Genomic DNA, 17,195 nt, shown 5'->3' with positions numbered 1-17,195 from the left:
TATTATTATTATGATTTAGTCTGAAATGTCTCCTCTGGGAGGTTAATAATCCAGAGTGCTGCTGTGGACTTGTCCATCGTCCTCTCTCTGTCATCGCGTTGTCTCCGTGCATAAACTTTCACTCGGCTCCTGTTTCGTCCAAATAATTCATCAGGACGTCGTGTGCCGAGCAGCTGAAATAATCTGATTAAGTATTTATCAGTTAATCAGTCGTTTGTTCCACACTTTTGTTTTTGTTCAGCGGCTGAAAACTGAACAAATGAATCCGTTTCAGTGCGTTGATCAGTTACATCATTCGATCTGATCACTTTGTTTTGTTTTGTTTTTTTCTCTCAGACATTTTTGGCTCCGATCAACCAAGTCTTTCCTGCCGAGGACGATGTCAACAAACACGTGGAGGACAACTGTACGTTTATTTACCTTCTAACTTACAAACACTTACACCTCTTTTAAAGTGTGGTTTGCTACGTCTTTATCTCACTGTGAGACGGACTTCTCCAACAGGAAACTGAAGTTTGTAAACCACTCACTCTCCCACACCAAAGCCCATAGAGAATATCAGTGATTTTAACATCACACACACAGGAGCTGTTGATCCACTGCTGCCTCCATCACCGAGTTCAAATGTCTTATTTTGTCAATTCAGCTTTTGAAAATATCAATTTAAATTTATTTATGTGACACAAAGTGACCACATGAGGCAGCAGTAGACCAGCAGCTCCTGTGTCCCCGTGAGCTGAAATCACTGATTTTCTCTATGGACTTTGGTGTTGGAGCACAAGTCCTTGTTTTGTGCTGTTAACTGAACTATTGAGCTTGTTGTGTCTGTCACCCTTGTGTTGTTGTTGTTGTTGTTGTTATTTTGTGCGTCTCAGGTTCGTTGATGTACCTGAATGAAGCCACGTTGCTCAACAACGTCCGTGTGAGATACAGCAAAGACAGAATATACGTGAGTACGGACGTGACGGAGCGAGGGATGAGGGGAAAGAGAGATGGAGTGATTTATAACAGAGTCTGAAACTCTGTCGTCTTTCTCATGTGAACCTGATCGTCCTCTGACGTTGGCCTATGCTGACATCTAGTGGCCGATAGAGGAACTGACTCTGTGTCTGACTCACGTTCAGCCTTCACTATAAATACAATTCTTAACCTAAATGAAGTGAGTTTTCTTTCTCTCTTTATTGACTTTGTTACAGACGCACTAACATTTCAGAACTCATTCAATTAAAGTTATAAATCTAAGATAAACGAGTAAACGCGCAGGTGTTTAAGTGTTAGAAAATACTGAATAACAAAGAGGAAGAAGAGTTGGTATTATGGTCTGTATTTATATGGAGCTTTTCTAGTCTTGATAATCTGCTTTACACTACAGTTTTCACCCATTCACACATTCACACATTCACATGCTGCAACATGGGTTTAAGTGTCTTTGCTCAAGGACACATATAGACGAGCAGAGCCAGGAATTGAACCCACAACCTTCCAGTTGAAAGACCACTCACTCACTCACTCACACACACACACTCTTACACACACACATAAACTGAGGATTTACTGTAATCTGTGTGTTTATGTGAGAGCAGGTGACAAAGTGAACTCCTCTTCCTCTTCTTCCTCTTCTTCGCAGACATTTGTCGCGAACATCCTGATCGCGGTGAATCCGTATTATGACCTCCCAAAGCTTTACTCTCCAGAGAGCATCAAACAGTACCGGGGTCGCTCTCTGGGCACGCTGCCCCCCCACGTCTACGCCATCGGTGACTCATTATTTATTTATTTATTTATTAACCCTTTTATAATCTGCAGTTCTCTGTGGTTTAACGTGTGTGTGTGTGTGTGTGTGTGTGTGTGTGTGTGTGTGTGTGTGTGTGTGTGTGTGTGTGTGTGTGTGTGTGTGTGTGTGTGTGTGCGCGTCGTCCAGCTGACAAAGCATACAGAGACATGAAGGTGCTGAAGATGAGCCAGTCCATCATCGTCTCAGGGGAGTCTGGAGCCGGGAAGACGGAAAATACCAAGTTTGTGCTGAAGTGAGTACGACATTATTACATTATTAAAGCCCATAGAGAAAACAGTGATATTAACATCACACACACAGGAGTTGTTGATCCACTGCTGCCTCCATCACTAAGTTCTAATGTCTTATTTTGTCATTTCGGCTTTTAAATTCCGATGTTCATATTTACCTCGGTGACACAAAGTGACCACACGAGGCAGCAGTAGACCAGCAGCTCCTGTGTCCCCGCCAGCTACAATCACTGATTTTCTCTGTGGGTTTTGGTGTGGGAGAGTGAGTGGTTTACAAACTTCAGTTTCCTGTTGGAAACGTCTGTCTCACAGTGAGATAAAGACGTGAACGTGTTCTTAAGTCATCATAGACTTAAACAGACGTAGGCTGCTTTAGATTTATTACAATATACATGGTATATAAATATAAAAAGATAAAAATGACAAAAAAAAACTCACAAGAGATAGTTGTCAGCAGCAGGGGGCGCTCAGGACACAATCAGCTGACTGTGTTTCACAACCACACTGGAAAAAAAAGAAACTATACCTTTAAAAATCCAAATGTCCCCCATGTTTAATCCTGTGTCTTTGGAGTAACTGTTATTAAAGCAGCTCATGTATTCTACTCCTCCTCCTTAGTTTAGCCCCTCCTCCTCCGTAGTTTAGCTCCTCCTCTTTAGTGATGTCCATGTCTGACTCGTCTGTTAAATCGTCGCGTGTGTGTTTCAGATACTTGACGACCTCGTATGGAACAGGTCAGGCCATCGACGAGAGAATCGTTGAAGGTCAGAATCGCCACTGTCATACACGACACGCCTCCGCCTGCCACCAGGGGGCAGTGAAACAGCTGTGTTTCTACAGTTTATCTTTCATACAACTCCCTCACTCACACAGTGTAGTAATTGTCATAAACTTTAAGACTTTTACTTAAGTAACTTAAGAAAGTCAAAGTCATATTCTGGTAAAATACTTACGTACTTTTACTGTGAAAGTATCATTTTAAAGTAACAGACTCTACAATCATCCCTAACTGTTCCCCTCTCGTCCTGCAGCGAACCCCCTGCTGGAGGCTTTTGGAAATGCAAAAACCGTGCGGAATAACAACAGCAGCCGCTTCGGGAAGTTCGTGGAAATCCACTTTAATGATAAGGTGAATTAATCGTCCATACTCTTGTCTCTGTCGTGTCTCTGTCGTGTCTCTGTCGTGTCTCTGTCGTTTCTCTGTCGTGTCTCTGTCGTGTCTCTGTCGTGTCTCTGTCGTTTCTTTGTCGTGTCTCTGACGTGTCTCTGTCGTTTCTCTGTCGTGTCTCTGTCGTGTCTCTGTCGTTTCTCTGTCGTTTCTCTGTCGTGTCTCTGTCGTGTCTCTGTCGTTTCTCTGTCGTTTCTCTGTCGTGTCTCTGTCGTGTCTCTGTCGTATTGCTGTTGTAGCCACAGTTATTTTTAGCACTAACAGTTTTTGTATTGATCTGTGCGATGTCTGTATAAACAGCACAGTCTCTGTTTCAGCTTAATGAGACCTCCGGTTTGTGCTGAGCTGCATATGTTCTATAAATCACTGTATTACCATATAGATTAAACACACGCACACACACACTCTGCTCTGATTAATTGTGTCATTTTTGCTTGTGTCATCTCTGTTCTTTTCCAATTTCTCGCCAGAATAAATCCATTAAAAAAAAAACTCATTAAAAAGTATTACTTTACTTTAATTATTTCATTTCCTGTCACAGTTTTGTCATAAAAAGGTATAGTTTGCATTTTTTTCTGCCACTTAACAATAGTCTCACAGATTAATATATTTAAGAACATCTTCACGTCTTTATCTCACTGTGAGACTTTTCCAACAGGAAACTGAACTTTGTACTCTCTCACTCTCCCACACCAAACCCCTTACAGAAAATCGGTGATTTCAAAAGCCGAATTGACAAAATAAGTCATGTGAACTTAGTGATGGAGGCAGCAGTGGATCAACAACTCCTGTGTGCTGTGATGTTAAAATCACTGGTTTTCTCTATGGGCTTTGGTGTGGGAGAGTGAGTGAGTTTACAAACTCCAGTTTCCTGTTGGAAAAGTCTGAAAAACGAATAAGCTGAAACTAAACCTTTTTAATTACACTCACAGATGCTGTTAACCTGTTGTTTTGAGGACATAAACGTCAGAAACATTGTGTGTCTTCTATCAGAACATCGTCGTGGGTGGTTTTGTTTCTCACTACCTGCTGGAAAAGTCCAGGATCTGCCGTCAGAGTCCAGAAGAAAGAAACTACCACATCTTCTACCGACTGTGCGCCGGAGCTCCAGAGGAAATCAGGCAGAAGTTTTACCTCAGCTCCCCGGACACGTTCAGGGTATGAAAGATTTATCTGAGTGATGAATCACACAGACAGGGATGCAGAGATACAGTCCACACTGCAGGTGATGGATGGATGAATGAATGAATGAATGAATGAATGCAGCAGGGTGGAGAATCAGGCAGATGAAATGATGGGTTTTTTAAACAAACAAACAAACAAAGACAGGTAAACCTGGAGTTTTCTGTGAGCCAGTGTTGTCGTCATCGTCGTCGTCCTCAGGTTGTTAAATGCTAACATTTTGGGATTGAAGCTCCTCTTACTTTTAGACAACATGCTCACGTGTCATACATGACATACTACACGTGAAGACTCCGCCCATATTGACATTTATTTGTTCTTTTAAAGTTATTATTTAAATGTAGTGTTCCACAAGGTTCCATGTTAGGCCCCCTATTTTATTTTTAGATTTCTTTGCAGTGTAGAAAGTTGCTAAAAAAAGGTCACCTTTCCACTGAAGGTGACATGTACATGCAGCTCTGTAGCAGAGCAGCCAGTAGGAGGTGCCCTCGAGATTTGCATTTTGACCAAGTGTCGTGTTCAAAACGACGCCGGGAAATTAAATTATTAATGGACGACGTGTCTCTGTCTCTGTGTCTCTGTCTCTCTGTGTCTCCGTCACATCCATCATCATCATCATCATTATTATCATGGCGTGGTTATATTTCCGAGCGTCATGTTGAGCTGACACCTGGTGACACCTGTTTAAAGATGAGTGACGTCAGACTGAGGTTAAAGGAGGAGACACAGACACGGATGCTGATGCAGACACAGACACAGACACAGACACGGATACGGATACAGACACGGATGCTGATGCAGACACGGACACGGACACAGACACGGACACAGACACGGACGCAGACACGGATGCTGATGCAGACACAGACGAGCTGCACATTTTGTTTACTATAACACTGAGAGAGCAGAGACACACAGACTCTTTTCCTTTGTAGTCGCGTTTATTGTGCATTTTGTCCCAAAATAGACAAAGTTTTACTTTTAGTTTTCTTCATTAAAAACGAGCTCATCAGAGATCAATCAAATATAAAAACTTAAAGACCTAAAAAAAACAAGCAAGAATAAAAGAAAATACTGTAGAGAAAATAAAAACTATAAAAACTATAAAAGCTGGTAAAGTAAGTGTCTCATACTGGAGAGCAAAAATATGTTTTTAATATCGTATTTAAAAACTCTTTATTATGGGATTTGACACACACACACACGCGTGCGCGCGCACTCACACAGACACACACGCTGCAGTGCTGCAAGTCAGACTTGGCGGATCTTTGGTGAGACTGACACCAGGGGGCAGCACAGCACCGTCACAGAGAGAGCAGTTGTTTGTTCAAACATAAACCATGAGTGTGCAGTTTAGTTATGATGATTATTATTATTACAATAGCTGTTACTTTTCCTCTTCTTCTTCTGCTTCTTGGGTCAGATGCAGAACTGATCGTCTCCGATTGTCTCTGAGACGCCACAGACTTTCACAATACAACAAAAATAAAAGTGCTATTAAAGCAAAGTGCATGAATGTACACAGCAATAATAACTCTCTCACCTCAGGCGTCTCCTCACTAACTGACCGTCAACTGCTCCATCAATATTTTAATTCCCTTTATCGACTGTTATGTCGCAGAATAATTGTGCCTCACAGCTTCAGTCCGATCACAATAAAGAAAACAAACGAGAATAATTTAGAATTCATCACTTTACTGTTATATATGTATGTATATATGTGTATATATGTATACACACATATATATATATATGTATGTATATATATATATGTGTATATATATATACGTATATGTATATATGTATATATATGTATATATGTATATATATATGCGTATATATGTATATGTATATATGTATGTATGTATATATATATATATATATATACTGTATATGTATATATGTATGTATATATATATATATATATATATACTGTATATATATACTGTATATGTGTATATGTATGCTTCAACTGCTACGACAGCAGAATCATGTGTGTGTGTGTGTGTTGTCCTCAGAGGAGGAAAGTGGAACAAACAAAGGGAGAGAACAGAGCTGAACGAGCCTGGAGTCCTGCTGCCCCGTGTGTCTTCTTCTATAATGAAACATTCTGTTTACGTCCGTCTGTTGGACCGGGACAACTCGTCCCTCTAAACAAGATAAGCTGTGAACGAACTTGCTTGTTTTTTTTCCTCCTGCGTCGCCTGGGAAATCTGTGTCAGAGTGGTCATTACCTGGTTCCTGTGCTGGAGAAGAAGCCATTACAACAGATCCACTATCAATTACTGAAGGGAGGAAGGGGAGGAGCGGGAGCGGGAGGAGCCTTTTGTAGCAAATGCAAATTTAATTATTGAGACGAGTTCAAAACATCTGACGCCTTCACAAAAGTTCAGTCTCATCAGACGCTAATAAAACAAAGATGTCACTCGGGGAAATCTGAGATGATTCCTCTGTCCGGACACGACGGAATATTCCCAACGTGACACGCTTCCCAGACTTTTTTGTTTCCAAAGCGAATGGAATGTTCCAAACTCAACAAACTTACTAGATTTAGTTTTTCATCCAAACCCAATGGAATATCCTGAACTTGGTGCACTTCCCAAATGTTTTCCTGTTTAAACCCGACAGAATATTCCAAAGTTACTGTTTACCGCACTTGTTTCCAAAGTGAACAGAATATTCCGAACTCAACACACTTCCTAGATCTGTTTTCCGTCCGAACCCAATAGAATCTCCCAAACTCGGCGCGCTTCCCAAATAAATTTTTCCCCTTTGAACCCAACAGAATATTCCAAGGGTACTGTTTATTGAATTCCCACAAATTTTTTGTTTCCAAAGTGAACAGAATATTCCGAACTTAACACGCTTTCTAGATCTGTTTTCTGTCCGAACCCGACGAGTATTCCAAAAGAAATCCGAACACACACACACACGCAATTTCTTCTGGTCCAACCTTACGGAATATTCCAAACCTGACACACTTCCGAGATTTTTCATCCCATGCAGATGCTGAACTGTAAGGTCTGGACTCAGGATGTGGAATTTCTAAAGAAATCAAGCATTTATTTAATATTCTAAACTCACATGACGTGTATTTAAAACCCTGGTAAGAAATCTGGGAAGTGTGTCAAGTTCCGACTATTCCGTCTAGTTTAGACAAACAAACCCTGAACAAACGTTTTCTCAAAGCAAACTATTTCTGTGGAATCAGGAAGTTTTCATGAAGCAGGTTTGAGTAACAGTGGCCGTGTGGTCGGTGCTGGATTATTACAAACTCTAACATTTATTTCCAGTGTGGAGTCAAAGCTGTTTTTCCTGTTGGGAACAGAACAACGCTGTCAGTGAAAGTGTTAGCGTTGTGATTTTTATTCTCAAACTCATATTTTCTTTGTTTCGTCACGTGCTGTAAACAAACTGCTGCTGTTGTAGCTGCGGGAGGTTTGTTTGCATCATACTCTGAAGCCTCACTGTGACATGTTTTATATTTATATCTCTCTTTCTTTCTTTCTTTCTTTCTTTGCAGTACCTGAACAGAGGATGCACTCGCTTCTTCGCCTCCAAAGACACGGACAAACACATCCTGCAGAATCGCAAGAGCCCCGAGGTAACGCTAGCTACAACTGTGACGCACGCTCTGCAGTGCAGGACTAGTGTGTGAGTGACTGAGTGGTCGGCGTGTCTCTGTTGTTTATAGTGAGATTATACCTTTAGGAAATGATCTTGTTAATGATGAGATTATATGTCAGAGAGTTTGTCTTTGTCTCGTTTTCGTCTCTTTGTGACTTGACATTGAAAACTTTTCCTCTCAAACACAAACAAACATCATCATCATCAGCGGCAGCAGGTTTTTCATCTTTTCAGCTGGTTACGTTTCAGTAATCTCACTCTGTAAAAACCTGTTTGTGCCGTGTCAGGATTTTGTGAATAAGCTCACATTTAAATAGAAACTGCATAATAATAATTATTATAATCCCGGGCAGGAGCTGCATTAATAACAGAAACTCGTCATGTGAAACCACATCCTTGCTTTTCGCCTTCGGCCTCTGATTAATTATACACACGTCTTCTATTAAAGGGCCGGTGTTCGCTGTTTCCCCGCAGAGCAGCGCCGTTCATTATAACAGCCATTAAGACCACTCTGTGTGTGTCTGTGTGTGTCTGTGTGTGTGTGTGTGTCACTGCTGAACAGAGGGAACGTCCTGCTGAGACACTCGTATAGATTTATAATTAACTGCACGCTTTTCTCTGCAACAGCTTCTTTTATCAAAACAATATAATCTCTTTTAATGAAATTATATTGTTAGAAAACTATCTCTCTTAATGAGATTATATTGTTAGAAAACTATCTCTTTTAATAAAATTATATTGTTAGAAAACTATCTCTCTTAATGAGATGATATTGTTAGAAAACTATCTCTTTTATAGGAGATTATATTGTTAGAAAACTATCTCTCTTAATGAGATTATATTATTAGAAAACTATCTCTCTTAATGAGATGATATTGTTAGAAAACTATCTCTTTTCATGAGATTATATTGTTAGAAAACTATCTCTTTTAATGAGATTATATTGTTAGAAAACTATCTCTTTTAATGAGATTATATTGTTAGAAAACTATCTCTTTTAATGAGATTATATTATTAGAAAACTATCTCTTTTAATGAGATTATATTGTTAGAAAACTATCTCTCTTAATGAGATTATATTGTTAGAAAACTATCTCTCTTAATGAGATTATATTGTTAGAAAACTATCTCTCTTAATGAGATGATATTGTTAGAAAACTATCTCTTTTAATGAGATTATATTGTTAGAAAACTATCTCTCTTAATGAGATTATATTGTTAGAAAACTATCTCTTTTAATGAGATTATATTGTTAGAAAACTGTCTCTCTTAATGAGATTATATTGTTAGAAAACTATCTCTCTTAATGAGATTATATTGTTAGAAAACTATCTCTCTTAATGAGATTATATTGTTAGAAAACTATCACTTTTAATGAGATTATATTGTTAGAAAACTATCACTTTTTACGATAAGGGATTTTTGGAGGACAAAGTGGGTTTTGTGTTTTTCCTCAGCACAGAGAACTAAACAAGCCTGCAGTGATTACAACAAAACATTTAATGACAACTCATCTCTAAAGTGGGCGGGTTAGGGAGAGATCTGCACTGAACGGAAACGCGTCTGTGGAGACACCACTGCACTCATCTCACTCCCTTTAATCTTTACTCTTACAAGCTCAATTAAAACATCACATGCACGCAGCGAGCGCTCACAGCTGGACACAGCAGCAGCGTCGCTGTTGCGTCGCTAAAACACTTTGTTTTAATGAGATTATATCTTTAGAACATTATCTCGTTTATAATAATGATATAATAATATTTTTTTTTAAATATCTTGTTTTAATGAAATTATGTCTTTAGAAAGCGTTCTCTTTTATAATGAGATTATAGATCATATCTGTAGAAAACTCTTGCTTTAATGAGATTGTCCTCAGACAACAATCTTGTTTTTAATTAGAATATATTTTTAGAAAACTATCTCTTTCATAATGAGATTATAGATGATCTCTTTTATAATGAGATTATAGATTATCTCTTTTATAATGATATTGGATTATCTCTTTTAAAATGAGATTATATAGAAAACTCTCTTGTGTGTAATAAAAAAACTCTTGAGAAAACTAGATTGGTACAAATGTTCACTTGGATTCGAGGATTAACTGATATGGTTTTGAAGGTCATAATCCCTGTGACGTCACAAAAACAGGTTCACCCGCTCACCTCTGTTGAAAAACTTGGATTTTTGCCGGTTCTTTTAATCTCAGATTAACTGCTGCACTCTCTTGTTTTCTGATGATTGATGAATGAGCGTTAAAAACCACAGTTGTGAGGCAGCATCGCTGTGTCCAGCTGTGAGCGCTCGCTGTGTGCATGTGATGTTTTAATTGAGCTTGTAAGAGTAAAGATTAAAGGGAGTGAGATGAGTGCAGTGGTGTCTCCACAGACACGTTTCCATTCAGTGCAGATCTCTCCCTAACCCACCCACTTTAGAGATGAGTTGTCATTAAATGTTTTGTTGTAATCACTGCAGGCTTGTTTTGTTCTCTGTGCTGAGGAAGAACACAAAACCCACTTTGTCCTCCAAAAATCCCTTATCGTAAAACAAAAGAGAGAAAGAAAAGAGTCTGCAGAGACTTTTCAAACAAGAAGAGCAGAAGACTGAGATCATATCTGAAATAAATCAAGGTGTAGGAGGAAATCTGAGGTGAGAAACTTTAATAAAATCATGTGAATAAAGGGACAGTTCAGGTTCAGACGGAAAAACAGAACAATTTTAAGAACAATGTTCACTTTTCCAACAGGAAACTGACGTTTGTAAACCACTCACTCTCCCACACCAAACCCCATAGAGAAAATTGGTGATTTTAGCTCACATGGACACAGGAGCTGCTGGTCTACTGCTGAGCAGGAACTCAAAGGCTGAATTCATTTGCTTGGTGTGGGAGAGTGAGTGGTTTACAAAAGTCCGTCTCACAGTGAGACAAAGACGTGAACGCGTTCTTAAAGATATCGTAGAACTTAAACTGAATTTTGTTGAGCAGCTGAGATCATTTTTTCTTGCGTCTCAGGCTGTTTCTAATGTTTCGTGTCACTTAAAAGTCTCTCTCCTCCCTCCCGGTGTGTCAGGTTCATTAAAACAAGCACACAGCAGGGTTGGTGGTGGTTCCTCTGCTCCACTGTGTTGATAAATGATGTATTTACTGTATGTTTCCTCACTGCTCCGTCTCATATGACCCAGGACGACCAGGTGAAGTGGCGTCTCCTCTTCCTCCTCCTCTCACATCTTCTTCTTCACGTTGTGTTTGGCTCAGTGCGGTGCATGATGGTGTCTCTCTGTGTCTCCTTCTCCTCTGGTGTGCTTTGCCGGGTTTCCTGCTCTTCCTCTGCTGCTGTGTAGAAACCGTAGAGCGTTTCACATCTTCAACTTTTCTGTCACAGTGTGATGTGGGTGTGGCCACAGACCATCAGGGACAAAAAGTCTCCTTTAGAGTTTGTTTTTTATATTTTAGATTCTACATATGAGTTATATGAGCTTAAAGGGATAGTATAGTGTATTTTTTTAAGCGTGGTTGTATGAGACACTGACATAAACAGAGGTTTTATACACATGATTGTTCTGTTAGCAAAAGGCTAACAAAAAGCTTATAAATATCCATGTCAGTTTAAGTCTACGACACCTGTTCGCGTCTTTATCTCACTGTGAGACAGACTTTTCCAACAGGAAACTGAAGTTTGTAAACCGTCTCACAGTGAGATAAAGATGTGAACGTGTTCTTTAAATGTCGTAGCTTTAAACTGAACAAAAAATAAATAAAAATGTTGCCAGTGTAACAGATTAAAAACAAAGAAGCACATGTTTGTTGCTATAATCCTGGCTGGTCGTGAGGTCTTTATGTAGATTTACATTTAAACATCAAAGTGCTGCACAAGTTAAAATATGTAAACACAGAAATAGAAAAATATCATTTGTCTAATAATAATAATAATAAACAAGTGAAAAATGAGATCATCTGGGATTAAAAGCCACCACCAGGAGTCGAGTAGTAACGACGAGTCAAATTACTGTATCGATATTTTTTTAATTCGATTTAGAACTTTGACTTCAGGAGTAACAGAATTATAAAAGACAAATCACTGACACACGAGAGATGAAAGAAGGTGAAGAATCATCGTGTTTTTTTTTGTCCCCGTGTCCTCGTCCTCGTCCTCCAGCACCTGAAGTCCGGTCCTCTGAAGGACCCGCTGCTGGACGACCACGGAGACTTCAGCAGGATCTGCGGGGCCATGAAGAAGATCGGACTGGACGACACCGAGAAGCTGGACCTGTTCAGGGTGGTGGCAGGAGTCCTGCACCTGGGAAACATCAACTTTGAGGAGGCGGGGAGCACCTCAGGTGATTATACACACGCACGCACACACACATACTCTTCCTCTCTCTGTTCCCCTCCTCCTCCTCTTCCTCCTCCTCGTCTTCCACTTTTTTCTTGTGAAATAGAAAAACCACAGACTCTCGACTCAAATCTTCTGAATTAGGACTTTTCTTCAAGTCAAATGTGTTAATTACAAAGTAGAAAGATAAAGAGGAGGAGGAGGCGCAGCAGGGAGCTTGTTAAGTGGACTGCTTCTCTCAGCAGGAGGTCGTCCTGCGGCGCGTGTTCAGTCAACAGCTCCACTCTCTCTTCACTCTCTCTCCAGGGAGGAGTTTTTAGGATTGAATCCAGATTCTGAAAAACATCCAAACACACGTGTGCAGGTCGAACCGAGTCCACGGCGACAAACGACGTCAAACTACGTCAAGCGACAACTGACGACAAGCGAAGACAACTGACGACAAGCGACGCCAAACGACGACAAACTACGTCAAGCGTCAACAACTGACAACAAGTGACGACAACTGACGACAAGCTACGCAAAATGACGACAAGCTACGCAAAATGACGACAAGCGACGCCAAACGACGCCAAACGACGACAAACTACGTCAAGCGTCAACAACTGACAACAAGTGACGACAACTGACGACAAGCTACGCAAAATGACGACAAGCTACGCAAAATGACGACAAGCGACGCCAAACGACGACAACTGACGACAACTGACGACAAGCGACGCCAAATGACGACAACTGACGCCAAACGACGACAACTGACGCCAAGCGACACCAAGCGACGACAACTGACGCCAAACAACGACAACTGACGCCAAACAACGACAAGCGACAACAACTGACAACAAGCGACACCAAGTGACGACAACTGACGACAAGCGACGCCAAGCGACACCAAGCGACGCCAAGCGACAACAACTGACGCCAAACGACGACAACTGACGACAAGCGACAACAACTGACAACAAGCGACACCAAGTGACGACAACTGACGACAAGCGACGCCAATTGACGACAAGCAACGACAAATGGCGCTCGGAGAAGTTTTACCGACCACACAGCGTCGAGAACGGCGACACGTGGCGGCGAATCAGACGCACACAGACAGTCAGGAGAAGCTGACGTTCATCTGACTGTTGTCCTTAAAACCACGTCCGTTCTGCTGAGTCATGACGTCTGGTGACCTTTACCAATGAGACGGCGTTGGAAACGCAGAAGCGTGGCGGCGAATCGGACGCGCAGAGACGCACAAGATGGATGGAAGTGTCTGGACTCTGAGGAATGATCTGGACTCTGAGGAATGATCTGGATTCTGAGGAATGATCTGAACTCTGAGGAATGAAGGAGAAGAAACTTTTCTCACAGATGTTGGTGAAGATTCCTCCAGTGTCGTCGTTTTTCTTCTGCTGAGTCACCGTGGGAACTTTTACCGTTTTTACCGTTTACCACTGTTCGCCGCAGACGACCTTTTGTAAAAAAACATCAATAACAATCAGTCAAAAGCTTCTTTATACAAAACTTTTCAAAGAAAACTAATGTCAGTCAGAGTGTTTCTCACACACACACACACATATATAAAGTAAAAAGAGTGTGACATTTAGATTTGATATGGATCAATAACACAACAACAAAGAAAGGTTGAGAGAATAAAAGATGTATAGCAGGGAAATTGTGTTAGTATCTCTTAATAAAAGATCAATAAATAAAAAAGATCAGAGGGAAACGGTAAGAAAATACAAATTATAAAACCATACAATTTTAAAACATTGTATGTAATAATCGGAATTGTCTGGAAAACTGTTCCAGTGACACTTTTCAAACCACTCACTCTCCCACACCAAAGCCCAGAGAGAAAATCAGTGTGTGACATCACACACACACACACACACACACACACACACACACACACACACACACACACAGGAGTTGTTGATCCACTGCTGCCTCCATCACAACGTTCAAATGTTTGATTTTGTCAATTCAGCATTTTAAATCCTGAATTTGGTTTTACTTTACTGTGACACAAAGTGACCACACGAGGCAGCAGTAGACCAGCAGCTCCTGTGTCCCCGCCAGCTAAAATCACTGATTTGTGGGAGAGTGAGTGGGTGTGACGGCAGTCGTGTTGACCTTTGCCCCCTTGTGCTGCTCTCACAGGTGGCTGTGCCATCAAGAACCAGTCGAGTAAAACCCTGGAGCACTGTGCCGAGCTGCTGGGCCTGGAGGAGGACGACCTGAGGGTTAGCCTCACCTCCAGGGTTATGCTCACAACAGCAGGGGGCGCCAAAGGAACAGTCATCAAGTAAGACACACACACACACACACACACACACACACACTTAAATACGTGCACAAACATCCACTGTGTCTTTGCTTTAGCTTCTGTCGTCTAAAGCCATTTAAAGACAAACTGAATAAAATGATCCACAGGTCAGTTTGTAAAGCACTCACTCTCCCACACCAAACCCCACAGAGAAAACCAGTGATCTTACACAGCAGAGACACAGGAGTTGTTGATCCTCTGCTGCCTCCATCACTAAGTTCAAAGATTTTAGTTTGTCATTTAAAATCCTTCATTAGATTTACCTCAGTGACACAAAGTGACCACACGAGGCAGCAGTAGACCAGCAGCTCCTGTGTCCCTATGAGCTAAAATCCCTGGTTTTCTCTATGGGCTTTGGTGTGGGAGAGTGAGTGGTTTACAAAGTGTGTCTGACAGTGAGATGAAGACGTGAACACGTTCTAAAATTAGTGCAAATCTGTTCCAAACACAGGCTTCGCACTGATGAATCTGGCGATTTCTTTCTGAATTGATCCATCAGTTGTTTGGTTCATAAAACATTAAAATGTCGACCAGAGTTTGGTGTAAACTTCGTCTGTGGACTGTTTTTTCTCCAGAGGAGATAAGTATCATGGACGTGACGCCTCATTTCCATCGTCTGCTGGTCTGTATGTAAATGTGTGCTCACGTCCTCGGTCTGTGGGAGACATATGCATTTAGCAGCTGTTTGTCTGAGAACAGCTGCCCGCCGCGGCTGCACACGGCGCCGTGAGGGCGGCGAGCGTGACCGGTAAATGTGTGGCTCTGACAGAAAATGAGGCGAGAAGATTCACAGAGAGGACGCGTCATTTTCTGTCGTCTCGTCTCCGCCAGAGACTCCGTTTACATTCCCACGTCGTCTCCATGTCCCCATTTCACACTGCGTTGTTATTTAAATATAGATTTTAGAGCAAAATAGGAGCACCAAGAGCCGGGGGGAGGATGTGGTAGAAAGCTGCATAGATTAAAGGGATAGTTCATGATATTTGAAGAAAAAGCTGATTCGATTCACTCGACGGTAGAGTCACCTCAAAAAATCTACGTCAGGTTAAGTCCACGATGTCTTAAGAACATGTTTCACGTCTTTATCTCACTGTCTGACTTTTCCAACAGGAAACAGAAGTTTGTAAACCACTCACTCTCCCACACCAAACCTCATAGAGAAAATCAGTGATTTTAGCTCACAGGGACACAGGAGCTGCTGGTCTACTGCTGCCTCGTGTGGTCACTTTGTGTCACTGAGGGAAGTCTGAGTGACAGATTTCAAAAGCCGAATTGACAAAATAAGACATTTGAATTTAGTGATGGAGGCAGCAGTGGATCAACAACTCGTGTGTGTGTGTGTGTGTGTGTGTGTGTGTGTGTGTGTGTGTGTGTGTGTGGGGTTTGGTGTGGGAGAGTGAGTGGTTTACAAACTTCAGTTTCCTGTTGGAAAAGTCTGTCTCACAGTGAGATAAAGACGTGAACATGTTCTGAAGACACTGTAGACGTCGTGTTATAGTGTCAAATCTTTTTTTAAATCACGTTTGACTCGTTGTCTTCACTCGTCCAGATAAATAAAACAAATCCATAACTCAGACTTATCACTTATATCCACTCTCCTCCACGTTACCTCGTGATTTTGGGAGAATTGTCATCAATTTTATTTTCCTCTCTGCCTCTAAAATCCTCTTGTTTACAGCCACTTTTAGCCAAAGTGACCTCGCTGCAACTTTTCCCTGTTAGCTTGGCGATGGATCACAGATTATGCTGGAACGCGTCCTCCTCTAATATTAAAGCTTCCTATTTAGAGAGGAAATGCAAATTCAACCTCAAATTTATTAAAGCGGCGCAAGGAGCTCGCATTGTTTTCACTTTCCTTCCCAGCGACGGCGTGTGAAGAGATTAATGTTTTGTTTTTTGATTCGACATTTATCTCCAGTGCTTTGATGTGGGGGGGGATTTGGACGCGCTCGTCTTTTCAAACCAAGGACAAAAACCTTGTGTTATCACAATCTCGTGTTCATACATCAACGTCACTGATGAACGCACTCCGTGCGCCTGCTTCAAATCCTCACACAAGCTTTTGAGTGACTGCGACTGTTTTACATTATACGATGTAAAATACGATATTCTAAGGATATAGAAGTCGCAATACGATATCACGATATTTAAGTCACGATATTATCACAATGTTTAAGTCACAATATTTAAGTCACAATATTTAAGTCACGATATTTAAGTCACGATATTTGAGTCACAATATTATCACAATGTGTAAGTCACCATATTTAAGTCACAATGTTTAAGTCACAATATTTGAGTCACAATATTATCACAATGTTTAAGTCACAATGTTTAAGTCACAATATTATCACAATGTTTAAGTCACGATGTTTAAGTCACAATATTATCACGATGTTTAAGTCACGATGTTTAAGTCACAATATTATCACGATGTTTAAGTCACGATGTTTATTTCACGATATTATCACGATATTAATGTCATGATACAATATTTAAGGCACACTACGACTCTCAGATATATAAGTCACGATATGATATT

At 40.9% G+C, this 17,195-nt stretch overlaps 1 protein-coding gene across 6 annotated transcripts in view; it reads left to right on the top strand.

Moving 5' to 3' along the window:
• myo6a (myosin VIa) overlaps positions 1-17,195 on the top strand; it is a 67,135-nt gene that overhangs the window by 11,618 nt on the left and 38,322 nt on the right. For all 6 annotated transcript variants that reach the window (XM_058612667.1, XM_058612666.1, XM_058612665.1 and 3 more), the window contains exons 3-12: positions 337-406; positions 876-949; positions 1,628-1,757; positions 1,922-2,027; positions 2,734-2,789; positions 3,057-3,154; positions 4,187-4,351; positions 7,899-7,979; positions 12,157-12,337; positions 14,488-14,632. In XM_058612667.1, coding sequence (XP_058468650.1) covers positions 337-406; positions 876-949; positions 1,628-1,757; positions 1,922-2,027; positions 2,734-2,789; positions 3,057-3,154; positions 4,187-4,351; positions 7,899-7,979; positions 12,157-12,337; positions 14,488-14,632 — 1,106 coding nt within the window. The remainder of the gene's footprint in view (positions 1-336; positions 407-875; positions 950-1,627; positions 1,758-1,921; positions 2,028-2,733; positions 2,790-3,056; positions 3,155-4,186; positions 4,352-7,898; positions 7,980-12,156; positions 12,338-14,487; positions 14,633-17,195) is intronic.

This window comes from Solea solea, chromosome 17 (assembly GCF_958295425.1).
Source record: "Solea solea chromosome 17, fSolSol10.1, whole genome shotgun sequence".
NCBI classification, from domain to species: Eukaryota; Metazoa; Chordata; class Actinopteri; order Pleuronectiformes; family Soleidae; genus Solea; species Solea solea.
The sequence above is the reverse complement of the archived record's forward strand: the minus strand, read 5'-3'. Positions and strand labels throughout refer to the sequence as shown.